General features: G+C 33.1%; 2 protein-coding genes across 5 annotated transcripts; one reads left to right on the top strand and one right to left on the bottom strand.

The window, feature by feature from the left end:
* Positions 1-5,231: 5,231 nt before the first annotated feature.
* LOC139891190 (uncharacterized) lies at positions 5,232-8,018 on the top strand. The gene is made up of 3 exons (XM_071874142.1): positions 5,232-5,581; positions 6,229-6,366; positions 7,495-8,018. Exons 1-3 carry the CDS (start codon positions 5,303-5,305, stop codon positions 7,648-7,650), a joined length of 573 nt encoding a protein of 190 aa, XP_071730243.1. The 5' UTR covers positions 5,232-5,302; the 3' UTR covers positions 7,651-8,018.
* A 1,607-nt stretch (positions 8,019-9,625) lies between these two features.
* On the bottom strand, positions 9,626-12,614 carry LOC139891188 (grpE protein homolog 1, mitochondrial-like). 4 transcript variants are annotated; one of them, XM_071874138.1, is made up of 8 exons: positions 12,520-12,614; positions 12,266-12,395; positions 11,261-11,549; positions 10,647-10,855; positions 10,400-10,567; positions 10,202-10,268; positions 9,977-10,107; positions 9,626-9,883 (listed from the first exon to the last, which is right to left on the bottom strand). In XM_071874138.1, exons 1-8 carry the CDS (start codon positions 12,534-12,536, stop codon positions 9,815-9,817), a joined length of 1,080 nt encoding a protein of 359 aa, XP_071730239.1. In that variant the 5' UTR covers positions 12,537-12,614; the 3' UTR covers positions 9,626-9,814. The 4 variants fall into 4 exon arrangements, with proteins under 4 accessions (XP_071730239.1, XP_071730241.1, XP_071730240.1 ...); XM_071874140.1 differs by having other exon boundaries at positions 11,435-11,549; XM_071874139.1 differs by lacking the exon at positions 10,202-10,268 and having other exon boundaries at positions 9,977-10,105.
* Positions 12,615-15,470: the final 2,856 nt, after the last annotated feature.

The following is a 15,470-nucleotide window of genomic DNA, read 5'->3' as shown; positions in this document are numbered from 1 at the left end:
CTTCACAATATTTGGGTTACAACATAAAAGAAACTGTGTTAGTTTCTAAATTCTGAAAAATTCGAGTTTAAAATATGAATGTTTTGAAGTAGTGTTGGAAACTGAAGCATGAATTAGTATAATATAATGACACTTGATCAACGTGATTATATTACAGTAATTCATGCTGAGTTTCTAAATGGAACATAATGATTCACAGATCATAACGTCATCATGTGCCATGTTACACAACTCTTACATTCTACCCAATCTCCAAACATATTAAGAACATATCTCCTTGATAATTCTATCTTTTCGGACATTCTGGTAACTTAACAAATCAAGATCGTGCAATTACTATTTCCTTCTTAGAACATTAACTATGTTTATTTCAAAATCCATACCTACGAATTCCGGACCATTATTCGCTTGACTCGAAGTCAGGAGGAGGAAACAGAAGTATGGAACTGTTGAATATAAAAGAAAATATAAAGCTCGACAACAACAAATAAATTACAAACCGTGTATATCAATATGTATTGCAACGTAAAGGCACGGGAGAATTAACAATACTATAACCCCAAGGTAATAGTAGAAATAAATAAAATCCTCCGGAGGTAGATGAAAAAAAAGAATGACAGAGATGAAAGTTAAGAGTATATCCAGGATCAGTACTGGATGAAGCATACTGATAAATGTTTTAAAGTATGAATTGAGGGAGGAAGAATAGAAGGTATGAGTTGTAAGGAAATGAAGGGAGGTGGATTTATAGTAAAAGATCTGACAGAGCAATCAAAATAGATGATCGCATTTAAAGTGGATTCTAATTTCCTTGATTATCGAAGAATCAAATCTCATTATGAAGATTTTACTCCAAATCTCTTGAACTTGGAAATCAATCCTATCTACGTCAAAAGATATGACGAATCTATACCTACTCATTTCACCCTTTGGTGATAGCCTCACTCGTACTCTTCACAAAAATCAAATTGCTTTATCAATATTACTTGATGATAATAAAACTCTAATTTTCAACTCGTATACGTCATGAAAACATACTTATTGTCAGCCATGACCATCCCATTCAAATTTCGGGACGAAATTTATTTAACGGGTAGGTACTGTAACGACCCGAATTTTTCCAATCGTTTTATGCTTATGAGATTAATATTTACATAAATTAAACCTTACCAACATGATAAGCAATCCAAATTGTTGAGACTTGTGTTTTTGAAAAGAGTTTTACACAACGTTTGACCGTCCAATTTAACCGATGATATCACGAACTATATAACATACGATAATTATACGTTTGTGTATATATATGTATTTATATATATTTAACATGATCTAAGGATGGTTTGACATCTCATTGTGTACTAATGACAATGAGTTATAAGTATATTTTGAAACTACTAACTTAAGTTTTCAAAACGATAACTATACGTAACATTCTTTGATATATATACTTATAACCTATAATGCTTATACATGTATCGTATATATAATGTATTTAATCACTTTTTAAGGACTTAAATACATAAAAAAATATAAGTATATTCACAAAAGATAGCTATATTTGAATTCTCATTCCGTTTCCTCAAGATTTCTATACGTATATCTAGGGTATATGTACCCGTATCATACCCAGCTTCTATATGTATTTACTATTGGTATATACACGTCAAATCAACATCCTAATCAACATTATTACTGCCCTAGATATGAGGTAACTAGGATTTGTCAAGTAGCATGAATTATTAGTAAGAAAACAAAATTAGGAATCCTTTTCTTTCTTTATAAACTAAAAACGTTTTTATGAATGAACAGCATTTCTTCACTCCATTTTCTCATACCTACACCCTCATTTCTCTATCAAAATACTCCTAACTTCATACTTGATCATCTCCAAGCATTTTCCCCATCATTTAGCTTCAATTACAAGCCTTAAACACCATAAGAAAACTCTTTCAAGAACATATCAAAATAACCACCCATTTGAAGAAGTATACTTCCAACCTTTTGATCTAACTCCGCCACTCTTTGATTCCAAGATTTTTTCTTATCTCTTACAGTAACTTTGTCCAAGTAACTTGAGGTAGTAACCTTGTTCATAATCTTGTTCGATTCATAATTATATAGCTATCTTATTTTATGTTGTAAAATTTTAACAACAAGAACATAGTTTGAATGATTTCAAACTTGTTTGCAAACTAAATAGATCCTTCTAACTTAACTTTTAAAACACTTCAAGACCTGTAATATATCATAATGATAAGCTAACTTAACAATATATAACTTGGTTTTACAAAGAACACCTTAAAAACTGAATCTACGTCGTCGGAGTGCAACCGGGGGCTGTTTTGGGTTGGATAATTAAAAACCATCTTGAACTTTGAATTGGAAGTTCATGTTCTAGAAAAATGATATTTCTTATGAATATGTTAACACATAAAAATTTCATGGTTTAACTCAAAGTGTAAGTATTTTTAGAAAAACGATCATTAAATGTTGTTTTTATGATGGAAAATGATCACTTTCATAAGTTTTACCAAAGTTTAACCTATAACCTGTGATTTCGAATACAAACTAAGGTATTTTCAGTTCATATTATTAAAATTTAACTCGATCCAAGGAAGTGGCAAGTTGAACCAACAAAAACGGAGTTGTAATGAAGAAACTACGACTAAAACAAGATTGGGTATCTGAAGCTAGTTTAGCTACGAAAATATATGGAGATAAAGTAAATTAATCATATCTTTTCTAATTAATATGATATTTTATATATAATTACTTATGATTTGATTTATATATTTCAGGACCACCCGTAAACAACACGAGAAGATTAATCATAAGACCTCATGATTGTACGCAACACGTCATTTGACAACACGGTACTTTATGTACGCAACACGTCATTTGACAACATGGTACCATGGGTCGAGATTAATTCTGATCAATAAGAATACGATGGGGTCTTTATTTATTTTATTGAGGAACTAATTGTGGACCACTAACATCGGACTGCTAACTATGGACTAAGAAAATATTAAAAGTATTATAAGTATATATATATATATATATATATATATATATATATATATATATATATATATATATATAACGATTACTTGAAAAGAAAATATGTTGATATATATATTATATATATATATATATATATATATATATATATATATATATATATATATATATATATATATATATATATATATATATATATATATATATATATATGGTTAGGTTCGTGATATCTATCGGAGACCAAGTCGAGTTAAATACCTTCAAGGCAAAAGTGAGTATATAGTCCCACTTTTAAACTCTAAATATTTCGGGATGAGAATACATGCATTTTATGATTTACGTTATGGACACAAGTGATAAAAAAAATATATTCTACGTTGAGTTGTACCACTGGCATACTTCCCTGTAGCTTGGTAACTACTATTTACATGTGGTATTGTAAACGCGAATCCTGTTGATAGATCTATCGGGCCTGACAACCCCAACCGGACTGGACGATCAGTATTCAACGGTTGCACAGTACTTCGTTTCGGTGACTACACTTGGTACAGTGTAGTGAGATTTCATAATAAAGGGAATATGCGACGTTGATTAAATGTTAAGTATGGTTATCAAGTGCTCAACCACTTAGAATATTTTTATTAAAACGTTTATGTATATGAAATCTTGTGGTCTATATTTATAACGCTGCTAGCATTAAACCTATATCTCACCAACTTTATGTTGACGTTTAAAGCATGTTTATTCTCAGGTTCCTAGAAGTCTTCCGCTGTTTGAATATATGTTAGAGAAACCATGTGCATGGAGTCATACATGTTTTATTCGAGGAAGCATTGCATTCACAAAATCATCACCGTGTATTTATTTTGACTGCATTGTCAACGGAAGTATTCTTGTAAACTGTTATTTACGGTGATTGTCTACATGTAGAAATCATCAGATGTCGAAAACATTGAATTTTAAATATTCATTTATGGTATATCTTTTCAAAAGAATGCAATGTTTATAAAACGTATCATATAGAGGTCAAATGCCTCGCGATGTAATCATATGTTATTGTATTCGTCCCTATGGATTGGGTCGGGTCGTTTCACAAACAGTCCCTCAAACTCGCCTCAATTTACACAACGGCCCCTCAAGTTTACACTTTTTCAGGGGTAGAAAGCGTAAATATATAATTTTATTAAAATAAAGAAACTAATTTCACCCGAATTTTTAACGGGCCCTATCTTCTCGCTCGGTGCGAGTTAAATTTTTCCGAGACCACCGTTCAACTCGAAAAAAACCAGACGAACCAAACAGGACTAACTATACGCGAAAAGGACATCGTTAAAAAAATACAAGATAACGGGTCCTATATTCTCACTCGGTGAGAGTTAAATTTTTCCGAGACCACCGTTTAACTCGAAATAATTTTAAGAACACAACGCGACTAACTATACGCGAAACGGACATTGTTAAAAAAATACTAAATATTTCGGGTTATATTACATACATATACATACACGTTCAAAAAACAACTCAACCTACTAGATATATTAGGTATCAAACAACGTATATCCAAATTCGAGCGCGCGTCGAATACAAGCGCAGCAACGCGCGGTCGAATTTTTTTCTAGTTATTATTATTATTATTATTTATTTTTATTATAATAATTATAATTATTATATTATATTATCAACATTTAAATATGGATTATTTTTAATTATGTTACAAATGTATGCGAAAATACATGTCTCTATATATTTGTAAAAACAACGACAAGTTTTTTAGTCGGAATCCGTGGTTCCACAAGTCATTAAAACAAATGACTTTAACATTTACATTCACTTAATAGCTAAAACGGATCATTAAATATTTTATTTAAACAAACCTGTAATTCCACGGATCATTTCAATAGTTCTCGCCTATTTTTTTTTTAGTATGTAGAGGTAAATTAGATGGTTTTTAAAGGGGTGATGATATGTATACAATCAATTTTTACACATACACAACTAAACATGCTTTACAGTATTGTACTGTACAATACTGTAAAACATGTTTAGTTGTGTATGTGTAAAAATTTGTTGTGTACATATCACTTCCCTTTTTAAAGAGGTCCAAAACTGCACCCTGTGTAACCCACACGTGGCGGTTCCTTAACTAAAGTACTAAACCCTGAAATACTTAAACGACGTCGTTTCAACCACAAACATGCTCCACTAGTCCTTATTAAAAATCGACAACAGCAGCTCTTGTACTTGACACTCAAAACATAGCTTGCAATCTCTACTCTAAAAAATGGAAGGAATAGGCTCGCGAACCGGCCGACCATCTTCCCGGTACGGCTCAACTCCGGTTTTCACTGGACCGGTTAGAAGGTGGCAGAAGCAGTGGGTCCATGTTTCATCATCTTCTTCCTCTGTAACTTATAACCACCACAACTCTAATTCTAACAACAATAACGATGTTTCTGCTGTACGGATTCGACGGTGGACTCCAATTCCCGCCGATAAGCCTGCCGGAGACTCGGATTCTGTGCCGGAAGAGAGACCTAGACGGAAGCTACGCTATGCTCCGGTAAGTAGCTCAATTTGAGCTATTAGGGTTTTGTGAAGTAATTGAGTGTTTGTTTTATTTATTACAGAGTATTTTTTAATTATATTTTTATTTATATATTTACAATTAAGGAGTATACAGTGATAAATTTATCTAAAGGTTGTTTATTCAGTTGGGAATTTTGCCTAATACATGTTTCCTTGAATAATTGGTATGCTTTCAAACTTAGGTATGGTTACTATAAATTATTATTTAAGGTAAATGATTTAAAAGGGTACCAAACTTTTAATTTTTAGTGTTCAAAGTGTTGTTCTTGAAATCAAGTTAAGAACTTTTTCTATTTTTACCACCAAAAAGAACACTTTTTAATCAATTTGCAAATGTTAGGTAGTAAGCTATTTTGGTACCTTGATGTTTCAATAGGTAAATTTAATTACCTTTTGACTTGTTTGTATGTTTCATGCAGCAAAAGGTAACAAAAATCTCTTGTTGGTGGTAAAAACGTAATCTTAATTGGATTGAAAAAGGTTGAGTACGCTAAATTAAGAAATTTAGTTAAGTTGATACTTTTTGCACGTTTAACCTAATTGTTTGTTGTTTGTTAATGGTTGACAAAACACTTTTTTATAAATTATTATGGATGTTAAGTTTGGGAAGTAGTTGTGCAGATTGTTGTGCTAGAAGCGAAGAAAAAAGAAGCTGAAAAGGATGATGTTAATGATGTTAAAGAATCAAGCAAAATAAGCCAACCTACTGATAGAAGAACTTCAGAAAATGACGATAATGTCATCAAAACAAAAGCTCAGGTGATGCTGCTAAGTCAACTTTTTTTTTTTTGTTAAGTTTGTTTCTATTTCAGAGGAGCACATATGGTTGATGTTGTCAGTGTTTTTGCGTTTCATTGTGGCTCCATATCTGCATACTGGTAACATCGTAGATCCCGTGAAGGGGGCAATTCCAACCAAATAAGTGAATGGGTCAGATTGGGTAATCTGTTATACCACAAGGGTCAAATTGGGTCATCTTTTATATCACAAGGGTCAAATTGGGTCATCTTTTATACCAAACGGGTCAAACTGGGACATCTTTTATGTCACACGGGTCAAATTGGGGGTCATCTTTTATACCACACGGGTCAAGTTGGGTCATCTTTTATACCACATGGGTCAAATTGGGTCATCTTTTATACTAAACGGGTCAACTTGGGACATCTTTTATGCCACACGGGTCAAACTCGGTCATCTTTTACACCACAAGGGTCAAAATGACTCATCTTTTGTACCATACGGGTCAAATGGGTGATATCAACAGTTTATTTTGTAAACTGGAATGGGTCAAACAGATTGAGAAGTCACCCAAAGATTATTTATTTTTATTATAATGCTTAAAACAACCTTCTAAATCAATTTATCTACTTACTTAGGGTGTATTTGGTTTAGCTTATGGAAGGGGGGCTTAATCTTTCAGTATTATATCTTATGAGCTCAAAAAACCTCTCTTCAATCACAAAAATGGGGTTTTCCACAAATAATAAGCTAATAAGCTCAAAAGTGTTCGGCAATCAAGAATGGCTTATTGTATTATCTAAAAAAGTGTGTGTCGTGCGTGCGTGGCAAATGATCGCCAAGGTGGAAGGTGGTTAATACCCTTTGGGTGATGCCGACAACTTGCCTTAAAACTCTAAAAAATGCAATAAGCTAAAAAGCACCTTAAAAGAGTAAAGCCAGACACCCCTTTATTATCATTTTAAAAAAAAACATACTAAACAAGTCCTCTTAAACGGCAAAGAGTAACCATAACTCATAAGTGTTAGAATGGAATTTTGAACATTTTGTTAAGCTCTCTTTTGTTACATTGGTTATTTGGTACCATCTTTGTGTTTGTGTGAAGTTTCTCTTTATATTCTTACACCTATATTTGAGCATATAAAACAGGTATTAGAAAAGAGTGCACCAATGACCAAAGACTTAAACGACAACCCCATGGATATGGATACAGCTTCGGAAGACCATGATGAAGATCGTGATCTAGGTGGTGCCGAAAAAGTGGCCGATTGGGTGAAAGCTGCACAGAGAGGTTTCGCACGCTGAAGCTTATCATCATTATCATTATCTAAATAAAGATTGTGAAAAAAGATGGGAGTTACCCTGAAGTTGTTTGCAATATGTAGGTCTCTGTTGTTGTAGTACAATAAATATTGATGTCTGTAATTAATCGTTCTCTGTGTGTGTAGATACTGCTCATCAACGTTTTAGGTCTGATAACGGCGTGTTCTCTGATGGTTCCTTCATCCTCTGTTATGCTAACGGGGAGCATTGAAGAGTTAGTTTTAAATGTTTTAGGATAATCTGTAAGGTACAACAAATAATTATATGGTTCATGTGAATTATCGGAGTCGCACATATATACATCTATGCTACTAATATACATGTCATATAGATTATTTTATTGGGCTAACAGATAAGAGTTTAATTATTAAACTAAGTTATGGACTTACTAGTTAGTGTTTGTCGGCTTGTGCATTTTAGGTTAACAGGTGTAATACAAATATATATATTTGCTAGCCGCCTCTTGTATGTAAAATAGTATTGGAGCCGCATAATAAAATATGTAAAAGGGTTTTTCAACTTGTGTTTTCATAATTTAAGGTGATGGAGAAAGATATAAATATCCAGTAGCCGCAAACAGAAACTATTCTTTGGTGTGAGTTCTGAAAAAGAAACGAGAAAAAATAGGAGTCGCTTGTTTTGGTTTTCGTTGATCTTCGACTGCAAGTTCACAAACAAATGGATTGTTTTTGTTTTGGTTTTTACAAGAATGATATTAATAAAAGGTTTATTTATATCTCTTGATCATACTTGGTTATGGACTAGATCCAAGTGACGTCGTTTGGAGTGTATTGTGGATCAACTTTACAGGCAGTCCTGCTATATGTTTCTCTCAATCAAACTGTGATGTTAAAAGGTTCATCTCCTTCAATTCGTGATCTTCAAGAGGTACAGTTCTATTCGTATTGGTATTAATTTATTATTAACCATGCATTTGACCCGACTTGGTGATAAACGCTTCCGCTATAATTCGATCTATTATTATATGTTTGTGACATGTTAAATAATTGAGTAGAATTAAACCTTAAATCACCAACACAAGCATCATCTAAATCACCAACACGAGCATCATCGTTTATAGTTGACAGCTGGATTGGTTGGTTCCGTTATTGGCCAATAACGAATCGACGGCAGGTTCTAAATCTACCCATATAAAAGGGTCTCCAAATATGGATTTATGTTATTCATAGTATTGAGTCATTATTACTATCAATTCAAATATACAAGACAGTAGGGTTGTCAATGTAATCGGACATAGTTTGAGGTTGCGCAAAAGTTCAAATTATATACTAAACTACAAACTAAACCATGAAAACTTTTTATCCAACATCACCGAAGATTGAATTGAAAACATATAAGCTAATCCAGTCATCCAGATAACTCAAATATACACATGGGTTGTTTAATTGACTTTGATGATAAACCATAACAAATAGAACAAAAGGGGTCGTCTAATGTTTTATTTTACACGTTTGCTAATGGAACAGGAAATGGTTAACGGTAAGGTGATCAAACCAGTGGCTAAGTGTCGAAAGGTTCTTAGCTTGTTCTTGTCATGTTTTTATGTTTTTTTTTTATTTTTTACTTTTTAGCTTGTTGTAGCCTTGTTTAGGTGTTTTTGTGGTGCTTTGTTGCATTTCCAGCTAGATTAGAGTTTAGGCAGCAATGCTTTATGTTTCTTTTGTTTAGCTTCATTCTTCAGTTAGTTTTGCGGCTTTGTTGCTCGTTTATGGCCCGGTTCAGCTCTATTGTAGCCTGCAGATAGCGATTAGAAGTTCTTTCATTTTCTAGTTTCGAGCCTAGTTGTATTCTTGTTTGGACGATTTCATCATTCGATGAATTCTTGTTACACCCAAAATCAATTAAGACATTGCATACATCCATAGTGGATGGTACCTCTAAACCCTATCATTTAGATTGGATGACATATCCATCCTGTAAGTTTCAGCAGCCTCATTGTCATCATCCTTGATCCTTTGATTACAATTTAAAAAAAAAAAAATTGCAAGTAAATTGAAGGGTTCAGTTAAAATACTAACTAAAAAACTTGTTCATAGGTTGTTGGAATTGGGATAAAGAGGACTACTCCTATCCTAACATAACAAATATTCAAAATCTCATACATCTACCCGACATGAAAGCTATCTTAGTCCACCTTTTTGGTCACACCAACTTCAGCAGGTCGTAGAATTCGACCATACACTGTGTATCCCACCTGCAAAACCAAAAGAAACACATGGCTTAAGTTACATATACAACAAAACAACACACGACTTAAAGTTATTATAACTGCTTTCACAACATTTACCTTGAGCACAACTGCAACAGTGTTAGGGGTCTTGGTAGGATCTTGCACTTGAAATACTACTTTATGCCTATTTGGATCAAATTCCTCATTCATAGGGTCATACTTCTCCACTCCATATTTCTTGAAAAACTGAGGATGCAACAAATGTCATCAACCAAATCATGAGTGGAGTAATTAAAGAAAGTGGCAAGACTGAATTTTTTTATACCAATTTACATATTAACTTGAAGTAGAGGAGGCAACCCATTTTATGAAATATGCAGGTTAAATAAAACCCAAACATCCTCCAAAACTATTTTGAAATTTGACATGCAAAACATTAGATGAGTCGTTTGTCCCAACCTAGAAAATTATCCATTTTTTTTTTTTGTGTTACCCAAACTGCTCATTTTGCCAACTAAGGGATAAAAGAATATGTTATACCTCTGATAAAGATTTTTTAGTCATCTCTACACCTTCAAGTAATGTTTTCAAAATTGGAACATCTCTTGCACTGTCTTTAGATGTATCAATCTTTGCAATACTCTCTTTCAGGACTAAAGAAGCCCTATCAACATCATCTGCAACATCCAGTAAGCTCATAGGAAAAATCTGCAGCATAATGCATAAACATCAATGAAAGAGCATGGAATCTATCTAACGACTCAATATATGTAATATAATATAGAACCTGTATTGCAATCTTCTTTGAATTCTGTGCACTTGTCCTGCTCATGATATCCTCCATTTTCTCCATATCTGCAGATGCCTGTATCATGTTATCTTTAACTTTCATAAGTTCTGGTACTACTGTCTTCCAAGGTTCTCCCATCTGAGTCAAACGTTCTGCCGTCGGAGTCAAACGTCTAAATTGATCCTCCAAAGTTAACTCTTCCTCACCTGAAAGAGATTCGAAATTATATGATCCACTAAGTACTGATTAGAGGTAGAAAAGAGACACGTCACGAGATCAATACGAGTTCGGGTCAAAAGAGTCAAGCAGTATTGAAGTAACCCACCAACTCCTTTTATACAGTTTTTAAAACTTTCTATGATATTTGCATACATTCAATATGGATTACAGAGCTAAATTAATTCTTACATAAATAGAACTATACAAGGATTTAGGATATTGTAAAGCATCTGATTACACATTCAGCTACTTTTGACAAACCCATTCGCCACATTTCACGTTTTAGATTATTTCAAAACCAGTCCATTATCAAATACAATATAGATACATTGACTCATTTCAAAACTACATTTCACGTTTTACATTATTTCAAAACCAAAATAAACACTTACATCCGTCCTTGTGTATGCGTGAGAAAGAAGGAGACAAGGGCGAGGAAGGCAGGGATGAAGCAGGGTGGTTGGAGGGCGGGTCGGTGCCCACGGCGCCAACGGCGCCACACAGGGCGGCGAGGAGGGCGAGTGTGATGATCAAACCGTTGGGACCTTTCTTATTGGATGTTGTACCTTTGTTTTCAGAAGTTTTCGGTTCTCGTGATGCAGATGATGAGAACCCAAATTTCTGGAAGGTGGAAGAACTAAGAGAAGCATTACGTAATAGAAACACTTGACCTGATATTACCTGCAAAAATGCAACAACACAATCCATAAGCAACAATACCAAGTAGTTTGACCGAAAACATGTGCCAATAAACCACCAAACAAAGCAGCAATTCAATCCATAATCATGAATGACTCATTGCTAGACAGCAAAGCACAGTCAGCTAAACATACTTAGTAGTTTAATTTTTGAAAATAGATGAAATTAACACTTTGAAGACTGAAGTACTGCATGAAATTTTGGATACAGATCTAACTGGCTCTAAAATTTGATATGCACTGAATCATATAATGAACACTAACCTGTTGCCTAAATTCTACAATGTATATCATATAAAATGGTGTGCGGAAAGCTTATTTTCAAGATTTTCGTGCAGTAAAAACAATCATCAACGTTGGAGCTTACTGTAAACACACTTTTCTTCCTCTACAAGATGAACTCGCAAAGGGCTTTTTAGCTAGCTTCATATATAGAACAGTATGCAATAAGTTTGATAAAATGTCAACAAAGCTTTGAAATTTTCATGTAAAATTACTATTCAAATTACCTATAAGCAGCTTATTAAAACACATAATACAATCAAACATACGTAAATGAAGACGTAGAACGATCAACAATAAGTTCCTTGCATACAATTTATGCTCACTTAAACCCTTACTAAACCCTAACTGGTATACAGAAGTAATATAAACTTAAAAACACTTATAAAGTAATTAAATCAGTAGGTAATCGATTACCTTATTATGTGATGAAGCGGTAACGGAATGAAAATGAAATCTAGGGTTTGAAATCGAGAGATGGTAACCAGGACGGCCGTGAAGGGTTTGGTACCGATTAACGACGGTTCTTGCAATCCTTGTGATGATCCTGCCAGCAGCCATATCTTAATTGCTATTTGCAAGTTTAGTAGTAGTAGTAATTTGTAAGAGAAATTGATGTCTATACAAATACAAATGAAACGAAAAATATATATGAGCAACGTTAACCGTACTGTATGGTGAACTGCATAGTACGGAAGCTGCAATTAGAATGTCATCAAAATTAATTGCCAGATAAATATCATTTCCATGAGAATTTAAGGTTCGGTAGTCTTTGTTGTTGTTGTTGGTTTTTCCCACGAAAAGGCTCGGTTATAGTTGGCTTTTAGGTTTTGTTTTCTGTTTTCGAGCTTTTTGTGTGATTCCTTTTGTATCTTGGTTTGTTTCTATAAAAGTTTTCGTTCTTTTGCCAAAAAAAAAAAAATGAGAATTTATGTTTTTATTGGCATACACCACCCATTAGAAACTTTTTTTTTTTTTTTTATACCGAGTAATATTAGGGAGTAATATTAGGGAGTTATCAGTACACAACCAATTTTTAAAGATGGTAACCAGGGTGGTCGTAAAGAGTTTGGTACCGATTAACGGCGGTTCTTGCAACCCGTGCGGTAATCCTGCCAACAGGCAACAACCATATCTCAATTGCTGCTTATTAGCAAGTTTAGTGGAGTAATTTGTAGAGAACTTGATGTATATACAAATGAACAAAAAATATATTAGCAACGTTAACTGAAATTGATGTCAGATGTATATACAGATTCTATACATACATGTATATGGTAGTATATGTATATGGTGAACCATAACTTATACGGAGTAAGTTATTTGTTAGCAACGTTAACTGAAATTGATGTACATACAAATGAACGAAAAATATACAAAGTTTTCATTAACTAGTGAAATGACCCGTGAAATCACGGTTTGTTTAAACGAAACAATTTAATGACATGTTTTAATTATTAAGTGAATGTAAATGGTAAAGTCATTTATTTAATGACATGTTTGCCTAGGAAACTTGTCGTTTTTACAAATATATAGGGACATGTATTTTCGCATACATATGTAACGTAATTAATTTCGTAAAAAATCCATATTTGAATATTAATAATATAATAACTACTATAATTATAATTATAATTATTATATTAAAAGTAAATAATAATTTGAGAGATTTTACAATTTAGGAGAGATTAGTATTTTCTTGTATAAAAGAATTCGTATTATTTTTTTTAAATAAATTAATATAAAATTATGACATCATTATTATGAAAATTAAAGAGTAATTATGTTAATGATGACATCATCATTTTAGAGTTTTATATGACTATATAAATAGATAGATAGATGTTCTTCAGGATATGTTACATTTTACCTTTATCAATATAATCACTTACAAATATTTCAAAAGTTTTAACGTTTTTGTGATGAACAATAAAAACGCAAGACCATTTTTAACTACTACTCGTTTCCATATTTATTTACCAACTATTTCTTTATTAATTATTGCAAATTAATTTGTCTATTTTCTTAAATAAATAAGGACAATAAAGTAAATAAAGTTTTTTAATAAAGTAAAGTTTATTTATGATATTGATTTATACATGTCTAACGAAGTAAATAAAAAGTAAAGGATAAAACTGAAAGTTAATAAAAATTACATCTTGCAATCACTTTTTTTAAATCGTGTGATTTTTGTTGAAAGATAATAAGTATGAGACAAAGGTATTACTTTAAATTTTTAGATAAAGATATAAAAATGATTAAACGTAGTAAATGTTGATTAAAATTGATGTTATGGATTCCCACCTTTTTCATGAATTATTTTTAGAGTTTATTACTTATAAATCTTAACAACATGAATGTTAATTAACATTCATGTCGATTGATAATTAAATTGAAAATATTCATCGAATAATGTTCTTGATTTGATAATCATCACAAGTTATTTCAGTGGTTAACTCGTGAATCTTTTGCAAGAAGTCACATATTCAAATTTTATAGTGTAAAGAGTCTACGTACTTTGTGTTTTTAGGTAATTGATCAAGCATGGAAATAGTTCCAAGAGGTTTGGTCCATACTTGTCAACAAAGATGAGGGATTTGAGGGTCTTCTGAGTTTAACTCTCCGGTCTGGATTACCGTAGATAACCCCAGTACGAGATGATGATCTTAGAATGAGTGATTAAACGTAAACCCAGCATCGTTGGGCTAGCCGGTAAGTGATGGCTCAAAGGGGCGTTAGACTTTATTGTTCAAGGAACATTACATGTTGCCGTACAGAGCTTGTAAGCTATTAGATATTCTGGTAAGTCGAGTGAATTGCCCAGTCATTCCGGTCCGGCAGGTTAAATATGAAAGAGTGATGTTTTGTATCAAATATGTGTGTGTGTGTGTGTGTGTGTGTGTCCCCTATTTATAGTTGAGTCCTACTGTCCTTTAGTGCCACATAATATGATAAAGGGGACATCCTTTTTGACGGGCTCTACTATTTGGTCGGAAAAGCTAATAAAATGCAGGTGGTCACTGGCGCGATCCGACAGCTGTCCGTACCAACTGTCGTGCACCCTGCACCACTACCTGCCAACTGTACTATGTCGAGATCGTGCATCATCATTTGTGTCGTCCTTTACTGCCATGTTGTCCTTGTGTGGCGCAACCTAGTTGCGCCTGTGTTTGCGATGGTGAGTTAGGCGCTGCTTGTTTGGACGCTACGCGCCATAATGTTTTCAGGCACAAACAACATACTTGTATTTTTTTAATATCAAATTGAATGATTTAGCGCAAAGTAGGCACGTGCCAGTCATGTGTGATGAGCATGTATGATATGTGCGAGCATGATTGTTAACTAACTTTCACGACGATTGATAATTAAATTGAAAATATTCATCGAATAGTGTTCTTGATTTGGTAGTCATCACAAGTTAGTTCAGTGGTTGGCCCGTGAACTTTTGGCAAGAAGTCTCATAGTCGACAACAAGCGTCGATTTATTAGCAACTTTACTGACTCTTAGAGCCTAAATTAAATTTCAGGCAGGATTTAAAACACATGGAAATTTGATTTATCATTTTTATGGTGTTTCAATTTTATTTTATTTTTTTAAAAACTTTTTCCTACTTTTTAGCCG

The sequence above is a fragment of the Rutidosis leptorrhynchoides genome, chromosome 2 (assembly GCF_046630445.1).
Source record: "Rutidosis leptorrhynchoides isolate AG116_Rl617_1_P2 chromosome 2, CSIRO_AGI_Rlap_v1, whole genome shotgun sequence".
NCBI lineage: Eukaryota > Viridiplantae > Streptophyta > Magnoliopsida > Asterales > Asteraceae > Rutidosis > Rutidosis leptorrhynchoides.
This window is presented reverse-complemented; position numbering and strand designations above follow the sequence as displayed.